Consider the following 23813-nt stretch of genomic DNA (forward strand, 5'->3'; position numbering starts at 1 on the left):
TTGGGCAGTGTGAAAAGTTATGAGTCCAAGACAATTAAAAATGTGAGAACAAAAAAATCAGTCACCAAGTAGTTTATCCACAGTCCCCTTTGCAGGCAACCATTCTAACCACTTGCGCTCACAGGTCCTTAATTGGGCTTGACAATGACCATTTCCAGGCCTTAGACTGGCTTTCACAAAAACCTTATCAGGGATGGTGAAAACAAAATAGTCTTTAAAATATTTTAATAATATTTTGGCAATAAGTATTGCCAGAGTGGGAGCACATTTCAAGAGATAACAACAGTTATTTTCATCCTAACCAGTCATTATCATTTCATCTGGTTGTTGTTTGTTCCTTTCTCTTGAGCTTGACCTCACCACCCACCCCCTGGAGGCAGCCCTGCTGTAGGGCTGTGCCACCTGGACCAGCACAGGTGGGGCCATGGGGAGCAGATGTTTCCTGTGGCTGTCTCCACAAGTCTCCCCATCCAGCTCACCTTAGTCTAGGTGAGAGACCCAGAGCTACAGAGATATTTAATTTAATGATCAACTAACACTCAGTTGACAGGAGAAATCCTACTATGTCTTTGAGTGAGGAACTTTCTTCGTGTTCAAACATTACAAAAATAACTACAGTAATTACACTGGGCAACATGATGGGCAATGCTGTCACCATGACAACTGCTATAGGGCTGTTTCTCACATGGCCCCTCCCTGTAAACCTGGGGCAGAGTATCACCACACAGCTCAGCAAGTGTGATTTGGTACCTGGCCAGACTAAGGGCTCTAGACAAGTCTGTTGATCTGTTGTTCTGTGGATCTGATGAGAATCAAAGTGGAAACTCTAAACATACTTGGGAAGTTTCCATTTAAGCCTGGGTTTCATGGCAGGGGTGGCAGCCCAGCACCCATGGGCTTTGCCAGAACTTACTTGTGTTAATTTTCTGCAGAGAGATGTGCTTCTCCAGCTGCCTCCGCAGCTTCACCTCGGCACCATATTTGCCCAGGGTGCCATTGTCGGCCAGGATGAAGTGAGTGTGTGAGTTGTTGAGCAAAGAGAGCTTGCTTAGGGGGTTGGACATAGTCTGGTACACTCTCGTTACCTGGCAAAATGCACAACATAGATCAGCGCTGCAGAACGTAGACATTAAGACTACCAGGGGAAGCAGGCAGTATACATACGTATGTAGTGGCAACTTCATCTAACTGTGCACTTAAACCTACTCTTGCTTCCCTGTCCTCTCTCTGTTGAAAATTTCTGTTTGCAAATTTCTATATTAAATTAGAAAAAACAAATAAATCATTTTAGATAATGACAACCCAGCAATCACACTTCTGGGCATTTACTGTAGAGAAATGAAAACTGACAGTAACACAAAATCCTGTACATGAACATTTATGGTTACTTCATTTGTGATAGCCAAACTGGAAACAACTCAGATGCGCTTCAACAGATACACAGGTAAACAAACTGTGGAATACACCCATACTGTGGAAAACCACTCAGAAATAAGAGGGAACGAACCATTGATACACACGACAACCTGGATGGATCTCTAGGAATGTGGAATAAAACAACAACAATAAAAAAAAAAAATCACAAAACAGCAGTCTTCAAGGTTACATAGTGCATGGTCCCATTTATAGAACATTCTTGAAATAATAAAATTATAGAGATAAGGGGAAGATTAGTGGCTGCCAGAGGTTAAAGAGATGGTAGAGGTCAGAGAGAATTAGGCATGGATATTAAAGGACAACATGAGTGATGCTAATGGTGATGGAAATACTCTGTATCTTGACTGTATTGATATGAATATCCTGGTTGTGATACTATACCACATTTGGAAACATGTTACCATTGGGAAAAGGAGGAAGGACATATGGGACCTCTCTTTATTATTCTTACAACTGCAAGGGAATCCACAGTTATCTCAATATAAAGACTTTGATTTGAAAAATTGCCAATATCTGGGGAGAAAACACTTACATCCTTTCCAACCAGGTCTTCCTTGTTTTCCACGATGCCCCACGGAGCAATTCCTATAGCACAAACCCGACCTCTGGATTTGGAGGAGTGGTCTTTTAAGGCATCCCCTACGTGGCTGATAACACCTACAAATAGCCATGGATCATATTTTTAGGCCCTTTCCTCCCATCATACCATTACTTATGAACTTTAGGGACCCCTTCTCTGAACCACTCCATTCCCTATGGAATAGGGTTGAAGCATAATGATCTTCATCATTAAAAGAAAGTACATTAGAAGTCTGAGCTCATGATAACTGGTCACCCTGCATTAGCTCCTAGAAAAGGGAAAACAAAAACCAAAAACCAAAGCAATGGTAAAGGGATTTCCTTTACAAATTTCTAAGACCTAAAGATGGAAGTGAGTGGGGCTCCTTGGCTACATTCAGCCAAAGTCAAGAGTCAGACTGCTTGGCATGGCCCTAACCCTTCCCTTCCTCTGTTTCCTCTCCCATAGGATGGCAAAAAGGATTGTCAAGGGCCTCAGTGAGAACAAGGCTTGTACAGGACTCAGTTCGAGGAATGGCACATCGTGGGTGCTGGAAATGTTGACCATTGTCACTAAAATATAAAAATAAAAAAATAAGCTACTGGACAAAGATTTCACTTCTGTCATAAATATTTTCAGGTTGCAATATGTTTTGTTTTTTTGATCTTAATTATTCAACAACTCTTTGGGAACTATAATGAGTTCTGGGTTTGTATGTTTACAGGAAGGGGAGGGGCCTGCTCTTACCGGTACTGACGCCCCCAGTGAAAATCCAGGCCCCAGTGGTCATGGCGGCTTTGATCAGACCTTTTCCAAAGACCTGTTTCAGCTTGGGTTGCATCTCAAAGTTCTGGAGGCCTCCATGCACAGATATTAAGAGCTTGGGGAGTTCCAGCTGCCAGTCTTTAACCATGAGATGAAGCAGCGAATCTGGCTTGGTGTCATAGGATACACGGATATACTGCAAAAGAGTATGTGTTGCTCGTACCTGTTCTTGGTTTTCCTCTTGTATCACAGGGGAACAGGGTTACTGTTCGTGTCCAACCACTTTTGGTTTTGGCTTTCTGTCCTTCTGTGTGCGTCTGTGGCTAAGTGAGGGAAAGGAACTTTGGAAGAGTTGCCAGATTTAGCAAATAAAAATATAGGACACCCAGTTAAATTTGAATTTTATGTGAACATTGAAAAATGTTTTATCGTAAGTATGACCTATGCAATATTTGGCACATGCTTATACTAAAAAATTATCTGTTGTTTATCTGAAATCCAAATACAGCTGGGTGTCCTGTGTTTTACCTGGCAATCCTCAATCTTGAGAAAATCAATTCCAAAGGGGCCCGGCTAGAACTATATCTCCAGAGGTTAGACAGGGCATTGTTGAGGGAGTGCTCACTGGCCACATTGTGTTGGTGCTGACAATGGGGATCCTGGGTTAATCTCTGGATTTGACCATTTCCCAAGGTGAAGAAGAAATGAATGGTCAGATGCCTTTGCCCCTATGAACAGCCTCTTTGTGTCCATGCCGATATGTAGGGTGCCATTCCAGAAGACTCTGTTGTGCTATTTGGAACGCAACTGAATTTTATTTGTACAATGACATTGGGCCAGTGGAATAAAATGAAATTGCAAAAACGATCTGACTGGACATGTGGGAGTATTATTCAGAATTAGCTGAAAGGGATCACAGTGCTGACGCCTCCCTTCTCTGGCAGGGCTCATCTGAAAGGCAGAGGGCACTCCCTGTTTACGTGAAAATGTGAAAGACCTTAGTCTTCTTGGGCCAGCTGAATGCAGGCCCAGGGAGGCTGTGGATGAACTTCAGAGGGAAATATTTCCAGACACTCCTAACCCATTCAAGGGGGAGTGGAAGGTTCACAGTTATAAAAGACAAAAGCAAACCCCAAACAACCTCAAAAAACAAATAGCGTAATTTCTCACTCATCACTCAGTGATGAGTATGGTTGCATGATTTGTAGATTCACAATTCTGGTATGAACTTAGTGACACTACGTGCTCTTTATAAGATTGCTCAGTTTCGAAATCTCATGGCTAAAAAGTTGAGTGTGCAGTTATATTTCTTCCCTTTACAATGAAATATCTAGGAAGACTGAGTCACACCTTGAAAGAAGATCCAGGTGTCTGCAGTCTGGGGAGCTGGGAGACTGGGTCTCTGATAGAGACTGTGAGCTTACACAGTGGCATCCCTTTTTAAAGCCTGTCTTACCATGGCTTTATTGGAGTATCCACCACCCTGGAATTCAAGAGTTCCATAGGAATCTGTTGGGTAGCTCTGGGTGTGTTTGCTGACAGACCATTTTTCGGGCTGAGTCTCCACCTGTTTATTTTCCTCTTCATTTTTGCTAGATGTTACACTTGGCAGAGGGGGGATATGCTGGTTGGTAAGCTGGCCACAACAACACCTGAAAACAAGGACAAAACAGTCTTTCCATAACATTTTCCTCCTTAAGAGGAGTTAAACTCAACAGGAGGGTAGCACCTGAACAGGGGCAGACTAACACTTTCCTTATATGGCTCTGTTAAGGATAGAAATGTCCCTTATGATGGCCTTTTCCAGATAATCAACTTATATCTATTTACATACCAGTCCATTTAAAGCACATTGGATAGTTGTCCTTCTGTACTGCATATATTTTAACTCTTTTTTGATGTCTTGAAAACATCAACATGGGCATCAATTATCAAACATGCTGTGACAAAGTGTAATCATGTCCTCCTGATACAGACAGAATTGACCTTCCAGGAATTTTCAAATTGTTGAATTCTTCTGTTGCTTAATAAAACATTTCTCTACATTAGTAACCTTGAAAATATAGTCCTTTTTCTGCTTATACTTTTATTGTCAAATTTAACAATCTCTTGCTAAATCCAAAGTCATGAAGATTTGCTCCTATGTTTTTGTCTAAGAGTTTTATAGTTTAAACCCCTACATTTATGTTTTTGATAGTTTTTTTTTAACATTTTATTCATTTTTGAGAGACAGAGTGCTAGCAGGGGAGGAGCAGAGAGGGAGACACAGAATCCGAAGTAGGCTCCAGGCTCTGAGCTGTCAGCACAGGGCCCGATGTAGGGCTTGAACTCACTGACTGCGAGATCATGACCTGTGCTGAAGTCGAATGCCCAACCAACTGAGCTACCCAGGTGCCCCAGTTTTTGTTTTTTTTTTTTAATTTTAGAGAGAGCCTGAGCTGGGGAGGGACAGAGGGTGAGGGAGAGAATCTTAAGCAGGCTCCATTCCCAGAGCAGAACCCAAAGTGAGCCTCCATCCCGACTATGAAATCATGACCTGAGCTGAAATCAGGAGTCAGATGCTTAAGAGACTGAGCCAACAAGGTGCCCCTAGGTTTTTGATACACTTTGAGCTAATTTTTATATATGGTATGAGGTGGGGGTCTAAATACATTCTTTGCATCATGATACGCAGTTGTTTCCACACCATTTGATGAAGAGACTGTACTTTCTCTGTTTTGGTAACCTTGCTGAAACATCAATTGTCTACAAATGTATGGTTATTTCTGGACTCCTGATTCTATTCCATTGGTCTGTATGTCTATCCTTATGCCAGTACCATACTACTTTGATTACTGTAGCTTTGTAGTAAGTTTTGAAATCAAGTAGTGTGTGAGTCTTCCTACTCTGTTCTTTTTTTTTTTTTTTTTAAATGATATTGCTTTGGCTATTCTGTATCCCTTGCAATTCCATATCAGTCTGCTTGTCAATTTTTGCAAAGAAGCAAGCTGGGATTCTGATATGGACTGCATTGAATCTGTAGATCAATTTGTGAATATTGTTAACAATGTTAACTCTTCTGATCCATGAACATGGGCTGTTTTTCCAATTATTTGGATCTTTGTTAATTTCTTTCAACAGTGTTTTGCACTTTTCAGAGTATAGGTTTTGCACTTCTTTTCTAAGTTTATTCCAAAGTATCTTTTTCTTTTTGATGATATTGTACATGGAATTGTTTTGTTAGTTTCATTTTATTTCATTGTTCATTGCAAGTAGATAGATATAAACATAATTTTTGTTTACTGATTTTTATTTTATACTTCAACCTTGCTGAACTTGCTTACTAGTTACAAGAGTTTTTTTTTTTTAGTGAATACTTAGGATTTTCTATATACAACATTATGTCATCTGCCAATAAAGATAGCTACTTTTTCTTTTCCACTATGGGTGCCTTTTATTTCTTTATCCTAATTTCCTTGGCTAAGACCTCTAGTACAGTTTTGGATAGAAGTGGTGAGAGTGGACATCCTTATCTCTGATATTAGAGGCAAAGCATCCAATCATTCACCATTAAGTATGATGATAACTGTGGATTTTCATAGATGTCCTTTATTAGATTGAAGAAATTCCTCAATTTTTAATCATAAAAGGTGTTGAATTTTACCAAATGCTTTTTTGTCAGTTGAGATGATTATGTTATTTTTGTTTTTATTCTATTTATGTGATGTATTGCATTAGTTGATTTTCTGATGTGAAACCAACTTTGCATCCCTGGGATAAATCCCAGTTGATTATGTTTTTATATGTTGCTATATTTGGTTTGATAGTATTTGTTCAGGATTTCTGCATCCATACTCACAAAAAATACTGTTATGTAGTTTTCCTTTTTTGTGGTGTCTTTGGTTTTAATATACAGGTAGTACTGGCCTCATGAAACCAGGAACTGAGTTGAGGAATGTTTTCTCATCTTCTATTTTTTTGACATTTTTGTGATTATTTGTGTAATTCTTTGAAAAATATTTAGTACAATTCAGCAGTGAAGTCATCTGGACCTAAGCTTTTCTTTGTGGGTCATTTTTGATACTAATCCTATGTCTTAATTTCATATAGGTCTATTTAGATTGCATATTTCTTCTTGAATTGGTCTAGTAATTTGTGTCTTCCTAGGAATTTGTCCATTTCACCTAAGTTATTTAATTTATTGTAATTAGTGTATAAATTAGTATTCCTTTGTATTCGTTTCTGTTTCTGTAAGATTGGTAGTAATATCTTTTCATTTCTGATTCTAGTAATTTGAATTCTTCATCAGTCTACCTAAAGGTTTGTCAATTTTGTTGATCTTTTCCAAGAAATAGCTTTTGGTTACATTGATTTTTCTCTATTGTTTCAAAATTTTCTATTTTATTCCATTTTATTTAATATTTCCTTCTGCTTCCTTTAGATGTAGTTTGATCTTATTGAGCCAGGAAAGGGAAGGGACAGAGCTCTCGTGCTTCAAATACTGCAAACTCTAGCCTTTCTATTGAATTTTTGTAGGTGTTTTTGTATAGATATTTCTCTATTTCCTATTGGCCCTTGGGATCATTTTCAGGGACTTTAAATGGTTATTTTTTCATTCCAGGATTTTTTTTAACCCCATGCTGGAGAATCCATGCAGCTCACAGAAGAGTCTCATGTGTGAGTCCCTGAAGCTTTTTCTGCTCCTTCTGCTGCCCAGCCACTTGGCTATGTGGGGGACTGCAGTACAGCAGATGCTAAGGAGGGCTGGCATAGGTAGTTTCCATCAAGGAGGGTCTGGGTGCCACTGAAATAAGGAGGGACATTTAGGTTCAACAAAAGAATGACTTTCGTGATCTTTGACATTATCCCCTAATGCATATTTCTTGACTTGGGGGATAATCACTGGCATTTAAGCAGGGAGAGGAATCTACAGGGGAGTAGTGGAGGGGGCGAACATGGGGACATGGTGGGGCTGACGTTGCATGTGTCATATCTGACCTAGGTGATGTCTGAGAGTCTGTGTGCTCTGTGTCAGTGATCCTATCTGCATGGATTTCATATTGGGTGAATCCTCTCAGTGGCTCTCCAAACTCAGCCCATAGCTGTTGTCCTCAGAGATGGTAAGGTTTAGCTAGATTCATTTCTGATCACTTTAATGGCTTTAGAAGACCTTCTGTTTAGTTTATAACAGATTCATTTTCTTTAAAAATTTTTTTTATTTTAATTTTTTAAAATAATATTTTTAATGTTTATTTATTTTTGAGAGAGAGAGAAAGACAGAACACAGAGAGAGGGAGACACAGAATCTGAAGCAGGCTTCAGGCTCTGAGCTGTTAGCACAGAGCCCGACACAGGGCTTGAACTCACCAACCGTGAGATCATGACATGAGCGGAAGTCAGACTCTCAACCAACTGAGCCACCCAGGTGCCCCTAATTTTTTTTTTACTTTAAGAGAGAGAGATACAGAGAGAAATAGAGGGCACAGAATCAGGGGAGGGTCAGAGAGAGAGAGAGAGAGAGAGAGAGAGAGAATCTTAAGCAGGCTCCATGCTCAGCTCAGCATTGAGACCATCGCGGGGCCCCATCCCATGACCCAGGGATCATGACCTGAGCTGAAATTAAGAGTCAGACGCTCAACTGACTGAGCCACTCACATGCCCCAACAGATTCATTTTTATTTAGGTGAATGAAATTGACATTTTGTGTACAAACTACACCTTTTCATAGAGTTACATCTAGTTCACTTAACCATTCAGATCTTAACTGTGTTGGAGGTACCTATTTACCTAAATAGCATTATGAAACTCTAACAGGAAGCCATGAAGCTACCCTGGAAATCTTGATCTCCCTAAGACTAGGAAGAACACTGAGGGCCCATCTAGTTATGAGAGTTCACATTAGATTAGGATGAGTGTCAGACAACAATCTTTCCTGCATCTTGACAGAGAAGCTTCTTAGCTGAAGTATTCCCTGATTAATGCCTCCCATAGGGAATGGATTCTAGCCATTCTTCTTCCCTCCTCTTCCCCCTCCTGAAAGTACAAGAATAGTTGCTGGCAACTGGTGAACAAGTGCTGGTTTGGATAATGTCTTAGGTGTGACTTCCAATTTACCTGTTAGGGTCTTTAGTGCTGGGAATTACAAAGACACATTCTCTCTTGCAGAAGGTTTTTTCTATCCAAGCTTTCTGTCCCTGGAAGAGAAAGAAGTGAAAACTAGACCAATATAGTCCCACACAATCATCAGAGTTCATTCTTTTACTTAAAAAAAAAAAATCATTAACAGGAAGTCTGACCAAAACATCTGAATAGACACCTTCAATAATCGTGGATGCAACTCTTTAAGAATCTTTTTCAGAGAAATGGCTTGGAAGTAGGTATTCATGGTTTCCATAGGGCTACAAAACCTAGGCTTTGCATGCAAGTCAAAGTCTGCAAAGGGGGCATTATGCCGTCCTGAGCAAGCCAGTGCCCAGACAAGCCCTGGTATAAATGTGAGTTACTGGAAAAGCCAACAAAGTCTGCAAGCATCCGATTAGGACTTTGTCTGCTATCAAGAACCTCATCTTCTTTGGACTTCCAGGCACCCATACACCATAGTAATTTTACAAGTGGACTCTCTAACTGGTGCTCAGATTCACTGAATGTTATTTTTATCATTAAAAATATTGAAGGTTGTGAAGAAATGGGTACTTATATAACATGGCTGCTGGAACTAGAAGTTGGTACAACCTCTAACAAGGGCAATTTGGCAATAATATCAAAATTACAAAGCATATACCTTTTGACCATTTAGTATTTTACTCTATCAGTATCCCTGAATACATGCAAAATGACACATATTCATTTATTTATTGCAACCACTGTTCATGATATCAAAAGACTGGACATCACCTACTATCAGTAGGGGATTGTACCTGTGTTATGGAACAATCATCAATAGAATTCTCTGTGGCTATTAAAAAAATTAGACTTTCTCTCTGTATCAATAGGAAATGATCACCAAGCTATAGTAAGTAAAAAAGTAAGACATGGAATAATCTCTTGGGTATTGTCATTAAAGTTACAGAGAAGAAATATTAATATGAAAACACACTTGCTTGACAATAGACATAATATACTGGGAAGGGCTCACAAGGAGTAGCTAACATGGTTCCCTCCAAGAGATGGGATCTGGAGGCCTGGGGAACATGGGTGATGGGTGAAGAGGACACACCTTTTAAATTCTTGAGAAAGACTTTATTACTTTTAAAATTTTTTGGGGTTTATCTATTTTTGACAAAGAGCCAGAGCACAAGCAGGGAGGGGCAAACACAGGGGGAGGAAGAGGGAGACACAGAATCTGAAGCAGGCTCCAGGTTCTGAGCTGTCAGCACAGAGCTTGATGTGGGTCTCAAACTCACGAGCTGTGAGATCATGACTTGAGCTGGAGGCAGACACCCAACCGACTGAGCCACGCAAGTACCCCGAAAAAGACTTTATTTTTTAAGAGCAGTTTTAGTTTATAACAAAACTGAAACGGAGGTAGAGAGAGTTCCCATATACACATGCCCAGACTCCATAATTATCAGCATTGTCTACCAAAGTGGTACCTTTGTTACCAAAGTTGAACCTACATTGACTCTTCATAATCACCTAAAGTCCACAGTTTACTTAGGGTTCACTCTTAATGTTGAATATTTTAGGGATTTGACAAATGTATAATGACATGTGTTCACCACTATAGTATCATGCAGAATAGTTTTATTGCCCTAAAAATCCTCAGTATTCTGCCTATTTATCCCTATCTTACCCCACCTCCTGGCAACCACTCATCTTTTTATTGTCTCCATAGTTTTGCCCTTTCCAGAATGTCCTATAGTTGGAATCATACATATGCAGCCTTTTCAGACTGGCCTCTTTCCCTTACTAATATGCACTTAAGATTGCTCTATGCCTTTCCATGGCCTGACAGCTCATTTCTTTTTAGTGCTGAGTAATATTTCATTGTCTGGATGAGCCACAGTTTATTTATCCACTTACCCACTGGAGTTGGTGGCTTCCAAGTTTTGGCAAACATGAATAAAGATGCAATAAATGCCCACGTGCAGGAACTTATATTTTTCTCTTTAAAATTTTGGGTTTTTTGGAGTGCCTGGGTGGCTCAGTTGGTTAAGCATCTGACTTCAGTTCAGGTCATGATCTCATGGTTCGTGAGTTCAGGACCCATGTCAGATTCTGTGCTGACAGCTCAGAGTCTGGAGCCTACTTTGGATTCTGTGTCTCCCTCTCTCTGCCTGTCCCTGCTCATATGCTCTCTCTCTCTCTCAAAAATAAATAAATATTAAAAAAATTAAAACTTTGGGTTTTTCTTCCTTTAAAATTTTGAATTATATAAAGGTATTACCTATTTAAAAATATAGAAAGTTTGCCTGAAATGAAAATCTAAAATAAAACAAGTTTTTAAAAAGGGAAAAAAACCCTCTGCCACTCTAATAATTAGCTGTTGTCATTTTTCATTTCCTGACCTCTCATTCACCTACATCCATTTGCTGAAGATTTTTTTGTGTGCAAGGTGCTGTGTGAGTGCTTGGGGACTTCAGAGGAGAAGCATTTGGGGTGCTTGGGGACTTCCAGGGCAAGCTGGGTCACCACCCCCTGCAAGTGTCAGAGGATGTGATGCCCGCACATGTGCTGAAGGAGGTTGGCAGTACGGGGTGGCTTTGTAGAGCTGAGCGAGGTAGGAAGGAAACCTGTCCACCTTACCGGGTGCCAACATCCTTCCCTGTGTCTCCTTGAGGCCTGGCTCAATATGTGTTGTGATATTTGTGTACATGTGATGTGTGTGCTTGTGTGATGTATTTGTGTGTGTGTGCGATGTATGTGTGGTGTGTGTGTGTGTGTGTGTGTGTGTGGTCTGATGTGTGCACATGTGTGATGGTGTGCATGTGAGTGGGTATGATTATATGTGTGATGTGTGTAATATGTGTGGTGTGTGCTATGCATGTGGCATGTGTGCTATGTAAAATGTGGTGTGTATATAACGTGTGTGTATCTCTGGGGGGGGGGGGGCAGACACAGGGAAATGGAGCGACCTAGCTTGTGAAACCTGGAGAATCCTGAATCAGATCTTGGAGAAACTGCAGAGGACAGAGCCTCATGTTCGTGGCCACTCTCCCACAGTCTCTAGAACGAGCGTCACAGTGTGACCTGTGACCTGTGACCTGAGGGTGTTGTGGCCCTCACCCATCTGGGCAGCAATTCCAATTTAGGGGTTCCCTTGTGTCCATGGATGCTGTCTCCTCAGAGCGTGCCGGCAATGACCACTTGTCACACACGCCCTTCTCGATGAGGTCATGTCAAGGCCCCAATGCCACTTTCGTTGCTCCACAGATAGTCCTGGCCCCGGTCTTAGTCATGCTGAGACAGTCTGATCAGGGTTTTCATCCTTCTGGAAGGACCTATGTTTCCCCGAGCCTTTCTGGGAAGGTCTTAAGAGTCAGCTGGTTACTTGGCTTCTTTTTGAATAACAGGAATGATTATAATTCAAAACCTTCCCAAGGGGCCTTCAGAAAGCAACACTACACCTTTGTCTCCAAGTAATTTAATGACTGCTTGAAAACCACATCACTAATGAGAGGAAAGTGGCTGCATCCACTCAGAGGAAAAACCTCAGAGTGGTGAGCCCCTGAAGCCCAGGTCCCAGCCCTTCTCCTGTGGAGTGTTAGAACAATCCAGGGCAAAATGGCCAAGCAGAGCATTTGCTGTCTGGAAAGAAAATATGTTTCTCCTCTTGCACATCACTCCTCACTTCCCAGAGAAGCTGGGAGAGCATACTCGCCCCCCTTTTTAAAATAGAGTTCATATTGTTTGGACTATATGCCTTCAATTAAAGACAATAAGAGCTCTAACAAATACTGAACTCCCATGAGTAGGCTAGGTTTTCACAGAGACATAGGATAGCGATTCTGAAATTACTTTCTGTATTCTAGGACAGAACAAAGAAATCAATATATTGTGGATAATGGGGGCTGGGTTTCTCATTGTTGGAGAAGGGTTACAAGCATGGAGAGTGGGGAAGATTAGAACGAATCCCTGGAGCAGTGGACTGAAATTGAAATGATCAGTGTGTACCCATGATTTGTAACATGTAGAGAGATAGATATAAGACCAGATAGAGGCAGGTGTGGTCCCTCCTTCTCTCCCTCTCTCTCTCCACACACACACATACACACATACACACACACAAGTATACATAACATATTGTATTAGTTATCTATTGCTTAATATAACAAATTGTCCCCAAACTCGGTGCTTAAAACAATAAAATTTATTACCTCACAGTTTCTGTGGACCAGGAATTGAATGTGGCATATCTGGGTACTTCTGACTCTGTCTCTCCCAGGGATTCAGCCAAGCTGTGGGTGGGGCCATGGTCTCATCCAAAGGGAATCCAGTGGGGAGCACCCAGTCCTAGCTCCCTTATGTGGCTGTTGCCAAGATCTAGGTCCTCTCAAGGGTTTTGGGCCCAGCACCTCAGTCAGTTCCTTGTCATGTGAGCCTCTCCACAAGGAACCTCACAACATGGTGGGTGACCTCCATCAAAGTGGGGAGTGCAAGAGTCACACAAGAGAAGCCATGGTCTCTTTACAACCATGTATCTGAAGTGATATCTCTTTAGCTGTATTCCATGCATTAGAAGAGTCTCCCATTCTGGCTGCCCACAATCAGGTGGAGAGGACTACTATAGTGTAAGTGAACATTAAGCTTTTTCTCTTGTAATGTGAGTGCCTGACATTCAGCTTTTGACTGTTGAGGCATTCATGTCAAAGACATCCATCTCGAGTAAATATACTGCCGGATATACGACACAGCTACTAACAAAACAGCCAAATAAAGAACTAGGCTGCCCCCGCTCACCAAGCTCCCTCTTTCAGAAAGTGCTGGTTAACCTAGAGAACTGACCCTTGCCCTTCCTGTGCCCTAATACCTGCTCTCATGCCTGAAATTCACCATAAAGAGTGAACCCTCGAAACCTTAGACACCCCACCCTTGGACACTAATAAAGGCAGAGTTCTGGATCTGCTATCTCTATCTCTACTTGCGTCCTTGCTATGTGGCCCTTGGGTATGCCACGTACACTCAAGGCTTGTGAGTAATAAATCTTGTTCCTCAGAGTTTCCTGCTAGTTTTTGCTGAAGTACATCTTGCAGTCATAATAAGAATTACAGGGCTGGTCCAGCCACAACATTAGTTCCACAGGGGGAGTCTCTGTGGAGGTTCGCTGTGAATAACACAGGTTCTGGTGAATGCCTCAGTCATTCCTAGCCAAGAGCATCACTAGCAGTAGGCTGGGACCAACACAACAACTACAAAGGCGTAAATACCAGGAGGCTAGGGTCTTTGGGGTCGTATGGCTACCACATATGCACACATATGTCTGTACATGTACACATTCATGTATTTCCTGGCTCTATCCACTGAAAGGGCGTACCACCAACGAGTATATTTAGTGCTCAAATATTGGCTTCTAAATATTGTTCTCCACTGAAGCGAACTGGGGCTTCTTGGAGAAATGACTGTATCCAAGACTGGAGCAGGGAGAGTACAAGAAGGACCTGGAACATCTTGTTTAGCCAGTAAGTGTTTACTTTTGATGTGGGAACTTGCCAAAAGAACACTGAAGCCACTTTGAAGGGACTCTCACTGGCTTTATCTGGGATAATTGAGCATGAAAATAAGTACTTACAATAATGAAGTACAACCTTTTGACTGAAATAAGAGCCCATGGACCCACACTGGTATAAATCCATACATAATTCAATACATAGGGGTGACGGGAACGCTCTTTCCTCCAGTAGTCAGTCATTTAATAAATACAGAAGGAATGATGGACGTAGAAAATCTCCATGTGGCAACTATCACGCATGTTTATGAATGCTAAAAGTAGTGGGTAAAAGTTTGAAGAGTAACAGTACACTTACATAATCTCATATATCTCCCACAGGTATTTACTAATCATAAAGAGGAAATTAGTGGCTTGACAGTGGAGAAATTTGGGGAACACCACCTAAAGCCAAGTGAACATCACCAGTAATGGAACAAAGATTCACCATGAGCCTCCCAATAAAATGCATGAGAGATAAAAATGCCAAAAATGCATAACTTGAATCTAAGCAGGAGCAACCTCAGATAACCCAAACTGAGGGGCATCCTACAAAATAACTGACTCATACTCTGCAAAAATGTCAAGGTGACCAGGAAAGACTGGAGGATGGTTCTAGCTGTTGTGGAAAGGCACGACGGTGAAATGCCCTTCCACCTCTGTGCCCTGCCCTCTAGACCTCACTCCCTCTCAGCTCCTCCCCCTGCCCCGTCTTTAGGCCCCGCCCCCTGCCCCTGCTAGGCCCTGCCCCCTCTGCCTGTCCCCTAGGCCCTCCCTCTCAGCGCCCCCTAGCACAACAAACCAGTCAGTGGGCACTTCCTAGGAAACCCAGGGGCAATGCAGCGTGGGCAATCAGAAAACCAAGGTCCAGCTCCTGAACAACTAGGCTTAGGTCCCACATCATCAAAAGGGGGAAATACCACCTGCCCTACAGGATTTAATATGCAGAGGTGGATGAAGAACTTGGAAAGCAGCAATGTGCTTCTTGTTTTTATTAATGTCTGTTCTGTCTCAGGCAGCATTTAAATGCCTCCATCAAGGAGTGCCCCCCTCCCCCAACTCCTTTACATGCAGGTGCAGGGCATCTGTTGCCCTGAGGGAGTATTGGCCCACACCTTACCCTCAAACTTGGGAGGGGGCCTTTTCAGAGTGCCAAACCCCAGCCCTTGGAGCCCTGGGCAAGAACAGCAGCTGGCATCCACAAAATGGCCCCATTTCTCTCTGCTTCACCAAAAATCTTTTCTTTTTTTTTCCTAATGAATATGCTAGCATGTGACTAACATACTTTCCCTTGGGGAAAAAAGTGCTATACTTTAAATATCAACTACTGATTTTTTTAAAAAAAGTTTAGTCCTGAAGAGCATCCTCAGTTCAAAATTCCAAGTTCCTGCTGAGTCTCCAGAAATATTCTAGAATCTTCTGAGGATAAACAAAAGATACAATAGCCACTCTTTGCCTGCAATCTCTCACAGTGTTTTGGCCTGTACTCAAATGTCCCCTCTTCAGGGAGGCTCTCTGGCTCCCCATCACACCCCCACCCCCTGCTCTCTGTCCTTCATACATTCCATCCCACTAACCTCCTCCCTCTCTTCCCTTCCCTCTCTCCTCCTACAAAAGCCATGGAAGCCGAAGCCCTGTTCAGTTCTCTGCTTTATCCCCAGTGCCTCCAGGAGTGCCTGGCAAAGAGGAGTTGCTCATTACCCTGTAATGACTAAATAAATCAATAAATCCCTCAGGTGGAGCATTTCCAGGGGGGCCCAGCTCTTATCAACCTGGCCTACCACAGTCTGGCCCCCTGGGCCCACACACCCCAGTGGGGTGCACACAGAGCAGAAGGAGGTAACCCAGGTCACCTGAGGAGACTCTGCTCATGGTGGGGAGGGGTTCAGCCTCCTGAATGGCTGGGAGTCACTGATGCAGGTGAAAGGCAATAGGTGGAGGACCCCTGCGTCAAACATTCCTCCTTCCCCTCCCGCCTCTGCTACCAGGGCTGAGTACCGCCAAGGTAACAACAAAGAGCCATGGAATCTTACAAAGGGCATCCTTGTGAAATGAAAGAAGAGCAGAGCCTCCTGTGGTTCATTTATAGACCCTTCAGATCCCCCCTGTTGGGTCAGAGATGGTGCCCACTCATCCAAAATATTCCTGCCCATCACAAATGGTTATTATTATTTTTTTAAGATTTATTTTTGAGAGAAAGAGAGAGAGTGCAAGTGGGGGAGGGGTGTAGAGAGAGGGAGACAGAATCTGAGCAGGCTCCAGGCTCTGAGCTGTCAGCATGGAGCCCAACATGGGGCTTGAACTCACAAAATCAAGAGATCATGACCTGAGCTGAAGCCAGATGCTTAACCGACTGAGCCACCCAGATGCCCCTCAAATGGTTATTTAAGTGCTTTAGGGCCAGATAAGAGGAACACTAGCACTGAGGATTAAAATCCCACGTGCAGGAGTGCTCACTTACTGGAAAGTCTGTGTGTGAGGCCCAGTGAGGAGACACAGAGGTGGTGCCACCATCATGCTCCCCAAGCCCCTTGAGCTGCCCAAGTCCATGTGTGGGTCACATGCAGCCCCTCCCCGCCCCCATTTCATCTCTGAAATGGGAACTGCTTTGCATACTTTCAGCCTCAGCTGGGATAACACCTGTACAGTATCTGGGAGGTACTAGATATAAATGGAAATCCTGGTCATTAGTTTTATCACAGGATAGTAAGTTGCATGATGGAAATAGAGGCGGTATGCAGTCAAGCCTTCACCTGGTGGTTCAAAAACCACCAGGTGCCAGGAGTTCAGAGTGGGTAAGTAGGAGGAGGAAACTTCATAGTATGGGCAAGATTTGGACAGGTGGGCTGAAGACATTTGGGGACAGGGAATGGTGGGGTGGGTGGAACAGCATGTGTACAGCAGAGGGAGTGAGGATGCATGTGGAGAATAGGGGGGAGGGACGGGAACAGGGTGACTGAGGGCAAGAGGTTGTGCTGAGCAGTAGGTGGGTGAGGAAATGGAGGGAAGGGGGTGGGTTTCCCACCTCAGTGAGATGGGGATGGGCCATGGAGGGGCAGGAGGAGGCCCCCCCAGGAGATGAGTGTTTAGTGGGCGTTTCTCGTAGTAGTGAAGTGAAGGCAGAAACTAGGCTGCCACGTCTTCATGTTCCAGGTGTTTTGTGAGTGCCGTCATGTGGCCAGTGTGGGGCTGGCTGGGTTCAGGGCTCTGAGCTGGGGGTGGAGGTGAGCCAGGTAGTCATGGCCCTACCCTCAGGGGGCTTCCATTGTGGCCAAGTAGCAAAGAATAGCAAACAAGGCAGCAGATAAACCAGAGCATTGCTGATTGTGGTAAGAACATGAAGGGAATAAAGAAGAGGGTGTGGTAGAGTATGGTGGTGTGCACGTGGGGTGGGGTAGGAGGCTTGTTAGATTGGGAAGTCTTGGCTGAACAGGCTATACATTTAAACTGTGAAGTGAAAGACCAGAAGGGAATTCTAGGGTGCTGGAACAGCATGTGCAAAGGCCCTGTGGCAGACAGAGCTGCAGGTGCTTGCTGAGGAGCATGGATTGGGTATGTGGCAGACTTTGGAACTGAAGATGCAGGTGGGACGTGTTCTGCACAGACTTTAGGTCACAGTAAGTGGTGGGCAGAGGGGCAGCATGAACTTATGGGGCTGGGTTATAGGGGAGCAAACGGGAGCCAGGATACCAGTAGGAAGACTGGAGTGTGGCCCACACCATGGGGATGACCCTCTAGGAGATGTGCAAGAGGAAGGAGGAGTCTGCAGGGGGACAGCTTTGAGAAGACTGAGGCTGGGGTGGGGTGATGGGGTGGGGGCTGGGAAGGGTGAGAGGGCTGAGGGGTGGGGGAGTGGGGCCTGTGGGAGGAGAGGGAGGCAGGAGACAGGGCCAGGACCGCAGGGAGTGGTGTTTGGCCTGGGCCAGCTGTGACTGATCCTGGGAAGTGGCTTCCAAACATAAGAGCTGGTTTACTGTTAGGCGAGTCTCTGTTTACTCAATGGCCCTGTTTCTTGGGCCAAAATTAACAGCAAACCCTACAGTGAAATGACTGATTTGTGGACCCATTTAGCCAAAGGAAACTGCCTATCTCCTGTATGTATTTAGAGCCAACGCCTCAAAACGCTCATCCCAGGGCTGCATGTGACCCACACGTGGACTTGATTTGACCCTTGTATAAAGAGAACAATTCTCTGCTATTATTAACCCAGAGGGGGATTACATGTGAAAATCTGGATTTCTGGCTTCTCTGGAATGCCGTTGTGTGTGGGAACGCTGGTGGACGTTCCCGCACAGTGGTAGGTGGCTGTGGGTCCCCACACAGGGCCCCGACCTGCCCTTGCCTGGCTGCCAGGAGCACCTGTGGGCCTCACCTGGGGCAGCACCTGCATGCCTGGAAACTCTCCATCCCAGAGAACCAGACAACTTCCCCGCCAAAGCACTGGCACAGGATACCCATCTTCAGGCACACAAAGATTAAAACTCCACAATTGTTCCTACTCTACCTGCCACCCACTCACCCCAGCAAGAAGGAGGCCTTGGGCTCCAACCCACAGGCCATTTCTGTGTGGTTTGGCTGATGCTTCTGCTTTGGCCAGACAAGGAGAGACTCTTGAGCCAGACAGGCCTCGCCTCATGGCCCCTTACAACAAAGAGAACCAGTAGGAGCCCCAGGTAAGGGCCCATGCTGAGGCTGCCCCTCAGGTGCTGGGCCTCAGTTTTCACATCTGTAGAGTAGGGATGATAACATGAGACTCGAGTGATAGTGCTTGGGAGAACCTCAAGATCTGATTTCCTGTGCTTTATCATCACCATCCCCTGGAGGTGACAGGGCTGGCCTGGAGGAAACGCTGGGGGGGTCATCAGAGCCCCTGCCTCTCCTTGGCCAGTGTTCCCTCTTCCCCAGACCTCCAACCCTCTTCTATCCAGGGGCCCTTCCTGGGACAATGTAACATGATCCTCCAGACTGGAGCCCGGGAGCAGAGCTGGGTCTTTAGGCCACCTTTTCCTTTTTCCTTTCCTTTCTTTCTTTCTTTTTTTTTTTTTAAGTTTTTTTAAAATTATTTTTGAGAGAGAGAGAGAGAGAGAAAGCACAAGCAGGGGTGGCACAGAGAGAGAGAGAGAGAGAGAGAGAGAGAGAGAGGGAGAGAGAGAGGGAGGGAGTCCCACACAGAATCTGAGGCAGGCTCCAGGGTCTGAGCTGTCAGCACAGAGCCTGATGTTGGGCTTGAACTCACGAACCTCAAGATCATGACCTGAGCCGAAGTCGGATGTTCAACCGACTGAGCCACCCAGGCACCCCCCCTTTTTACTTTCTTTTTACTATAATTCACATCCCCTAAAATTCATCTTTTAAAATGTGCAGTGCGTGGCTCAGTCGGTTAAGCATCTGACTTCGGGTTAGGTCATGATCTCACGGTTCATGAGTTCGAGCCCCACATCGGGCTTTCTGCTGTCAGCACAGAGTCTGCTTCAGACCCCCCTCTCTCTCTGCCCCTTCCCCACTTGCGTACTCTCTCCATCTCTCTCTCAAGATGAATAAATAAACTTCAATAAACAAATAAATTTTAAAAATGTGCAGGGTTTTTTTGTTTTGTTTTTGTTTTTTTGTTTTTTTTTATATCCCCAAGATTGTGAAACTGCACTAACACCAGAGCATCTGCCATCCCTAAAGAAAAGTCCTTTACTTATTAGCAGTCATTCCCCAGCCCCCACAGCCCCTCAGTTCTGACAACCACGAATCTGCTTTTTGTCTCTATGGATTTGCCTCTTCTGGGCATTTTATATAAATGGAATCATACAATACGGAGCCTTTTACGGCTGGTTTCTTTCATTTAGCAGAATGTTTGCAAGGTTCATCATGTTGTAGCAGGTGTCTGGGCTTCATTCCTTTTTATGCCTCAGTAATATTCCATTGCAGGAATTCATCAATTTATGGACATCTGGGTGGTTGTCACTCCCTGGCTATCGGAAAGAGCACTGCTCTAAAGACATTTCTCTTTTTAGAGGGAATACTAAATAAAGCCAGGAAAAAAAGAAGCAAATGTATTAACTTGTCAGCTTGTGTTTGTGGTAGGGGAATCAGAATTTTTTCCTCTAATTGCTTCATCATTTATATCATGTTTTTAATTTTCTAAGGAAAAATATAACTGATTTTAAAAAGAAAATAAGAAAAGTGGCACCTGGGTGGCAAGGTTGGTTCAGTGTCTGACTTTGGCTCAAGTCATGATCTCATGATATGTGGGTTCAAGCCCCACATGAAGGCTCTGTGCTCACAGCTCACAGCTGAGACCCTGCTTCAGATTCTGTGTCTCCCTCTCTCTCTGCCCCTTCCCTGCTCTCTCTCTCTCTCTCTCAAAAATGAGTAAACATTAAAAAAATTAAAAACAAAAAGAAAAAAAGAAAATGAGACTGTGCCCATGGTACCTGGCCGGTGTTCAGAGTCTCTGAGCCCAGGGTCTCCCAACTGTAGTGGGCTCCAAGGGGCCAGCCTCATGGTAACACCTTTGATGTTTCAGCGGCATCACTAATTTTGTAATCTTCCAATAACGCAGCAGATTCCCATTCCATCATCTTTGATTTATGCATATTTTAAGCTGTGATTGCGAATAATGGAGCCCTAGGACACATCTTGAATGGTAACTAGTAGTTTAATTCAGAATTTAAAAAGGTTATCTGTTTTTCTACACTTGTAGAAAAAGTTGCAATGGACTGAATGTTGGTGTTCCCCCAAAATTCACATGCTGAAATACTAACCGCAGTGTGAGGGTATTAGGAGGTGAGGCCTCTGGGAGGTGATTAGGTTAGGAGGTTGGAGCCCTAATGACTTGGATTAGTGCTCTTACAGAATAGACCCCAGAGTGTTCCCTTGCTCCTTCCACCATGTGAGACAGCTATCTGTGAACCAGGAAGGGGTCGCCTGACATCAAATCTGCAGGTGCCTTGATCTTGGACTTGCCAGCGTTCCTGTGAGAAATTAAGTTTATGAGCCTCCCAGTCTATGACATTCTATTATAGTAACCTGAATGGACAAAGACAAAAGCCTTGCCAGAATTTGGTGTATGGATTTCATCAAAATTGGGTTTTCCTGTTAAAATGTGAGCAGACACCCATTTGCTTTTGGAATGATCATTTTTGATGCAGTCAAACCACGTAAGACAAGGCCTTAATTCAAAGTGGTGCTGTCCAGATGCCGGATACACTTCTTACAGGTGCTACCTGCCAGGCTGACCTCACCTTAAGTGAGGGGGTTGCTGACATTGGATGGAATGCAGGGTGGTTATTAGCCCTGAGCAAGTGCAAATAGTCAATTAGGAGGAAAAACCAAAGCAAAACAGAAGAAAAGAGGAGCACATCAGAGCAATCCAGATACTTAATTATGCAGCTAGGCCAGCCACACAGGCAGCAGCTGGGCTTAGGGTACTGAGACTGATATGGGCTCCTCATTTTTACCATTGACAGGAAAGACCTTCAGGTCATACAGATGCAGCAAAAGACCCCAGGCGCAGAAGGATATTTCAATATCCTGGAATGAAGGCCTGTGGGACCCACTCCCACATCCACTTATCTTGGACCATTTGAAGGAGGAGAGGAAATAAAAATGGGCCCTTTGTTGGGATATCGAATTCTCCCGCCCTCCAGACAGCTGTGCTGGTCACCAATGAGGATCAATGCACAAGGTACATGGGCAGTTTGTATTCCAGCTGAGGGCTCTCCACTGAGCCTAGAAAAAAAGGGGTGATCAGGACCTCAGGTAAGATGATGGGTTGGCAGGGGGAAATGAAGGGAGAGAAGGGAAAGTGGCCAAGGTCAGCTTCTAGCCCCAGCCCCAGGCAGAACCATTTGAGGGGAGAGCTCCTGAAAGTCACATGTCCATATGGATGTCAGCTCTCTCTGCTCCCCATTTTCAGGATCACATACAGGTAAGCCAGATGGGCACTTCTAAACACAAGCTGTGCTTCACAGATGTGAGTGGCCTCACAGATGTGAGAGGATGGGACTCAGCGGTGGGCCGTACTTTTTTTTGGATCATACTTTTGAAGGAGGTTGCCTTACTCTGTGGATGGGGGAAGCCACAGTTTCTGGGTGCCAGGGCCTGCACCACTCTCCTTGCCTCTTTTTTTTCAGGTGCCGGAGACCTATGCCTGGTAGGTGTTCAGGTGAGGGTTGCTACCTGTCCTAGAATGGGCCACTGGGTCCTGAGTGGAGCCAGGTCTCCTCCCTATCTTTTCCCCTCTATCCCTGCTCCTTGATAGAACCTAGCCCAGAAACTTGCTTCTAGAAAGGGGTCCACAGGGTCTGTGCCTGTGTTCTTCAAAGATAGTGCAGGGGAAGTGGTTAAAAATGTAAGTATCTGGCAATTCTGGAACAGGAGGAAATATTTGCAAATCATATATCTGATAGAGAATCAACATCCAGAATATGTAAAAAACAAACAAACAAACAAACACAAAAACCTACAACTTAACAATAACAACAACAGTAAATATCCCGATTAAAGATGGGCAGAGGACTGGACTAGCCATTTTCCAAAAAAGACATACAGATGGCCAACAAACACATGAAAAGATGCTCAGTGTCACTAATCATTAGGGAAGGTAAGTCAAAACCAGAGAGATATCACTTCACACCATTAGGATGGCCACGATTGAAAACACACACACGTAACAGAAAATAACAAGTGTTCGTGAGGACGCGGAGATATTGGAACAGTTGTGCACTATGGGTGGAATTTTAAAATGGAGCAGGGGCACCTGGGTGGCCCAGTCAGTTAAGCGTCTGATTCTTAATTTCAGCTCAGGTCATGATCTCATGGTTCATGAGTTCAAGCCCCACATCGGGCTCTGCACTGACAACATGGAGCCTGCTTGGAATTCTCGCTCTCCTCCTCTCTCTCTGCCCTTCCCCCACTCTCTCTCTCTCTCTCAAAATAAATTAATAACCCTTTTATTTTTTTTTTTTTTACATTTTTTTTTCAACGTTTATTTATTTTTGGGACAGAGAGAGACAGAGCATGAACGGGGGAGGGACAGAGAGAGAGGGAGACACAGAATCGGAAACAGGCTCCAGGCTCTGAGCCATCAGCCCAGAGCCTGACGCGGGGCTCGAACTCACGGACCGTGAGATCGTGACCTGGCTGAAGTCGGACGCTTAACCGACTGCGCCACCCAGGCGCCCCAATAACCCTTTTAAAATGAAGCAGATGTTGGAGCGCCTGTGTGGCTCAGTTGGTTAAGCATCTGACTTCGGCTCAGGTCATGATCTCACAGTTGGTGGTTCGAGCCCCACGTCAGGCTCTGCGCTGACAGCTCAGAGCCTGGACCCTGTTACAGGCTCTGTGTCTCCTTCTCTCTCTGCACCTCCCCCAGTCTCTCTCTCTCTCTCTCTCTCTCTCTCAAAAATAAACATTAAAAAGATTTTTTTAAATTAA

At 44.1% G+C, this 23813-nt stretch overlaps 1 protein-coding gene across 1 annotated transcript in view; it reads right to left on the minus strand.

Annotated features, from left to right (window-relative positions):
* The window catches only part of TRPM1 (transient receptor potential cation channel subfamily M member 1), a 95314-nt gene that overhangs the window by 59989 nt on the left and 11512 nt on the right, over nt 1-23813 (minus strand). The window contains 5 exon segments of the mRNA XM_042940472.1: nt 914-1085; nt 1970-2094; nt 2744-2957; nt 4218-4413; nt 8855-8934. Of these exon segments, the coding sequence (XP_042796406.1) occupies nt 914-1085; nt 1970-2094; nt 2744-2957; nt 4218-4413; nt 8855-8934 (787 nt within the window).

The sequence above is a fragment of the Panthera leo genome, chromosome B3 (genome assembly GCF_018350215.1).
Source record: "Panthera leo isolate Ple1 chromosome B3, P.leo_Ple1_pat1.1, whole genome shotgun sequence".
NCBI classification, from domain to species: domain Eukaryota; kingdom Metazoa; phylum Chordata; class Mammalia; order Carnivora; family Felidae; genus Panthera; species Panthera leo.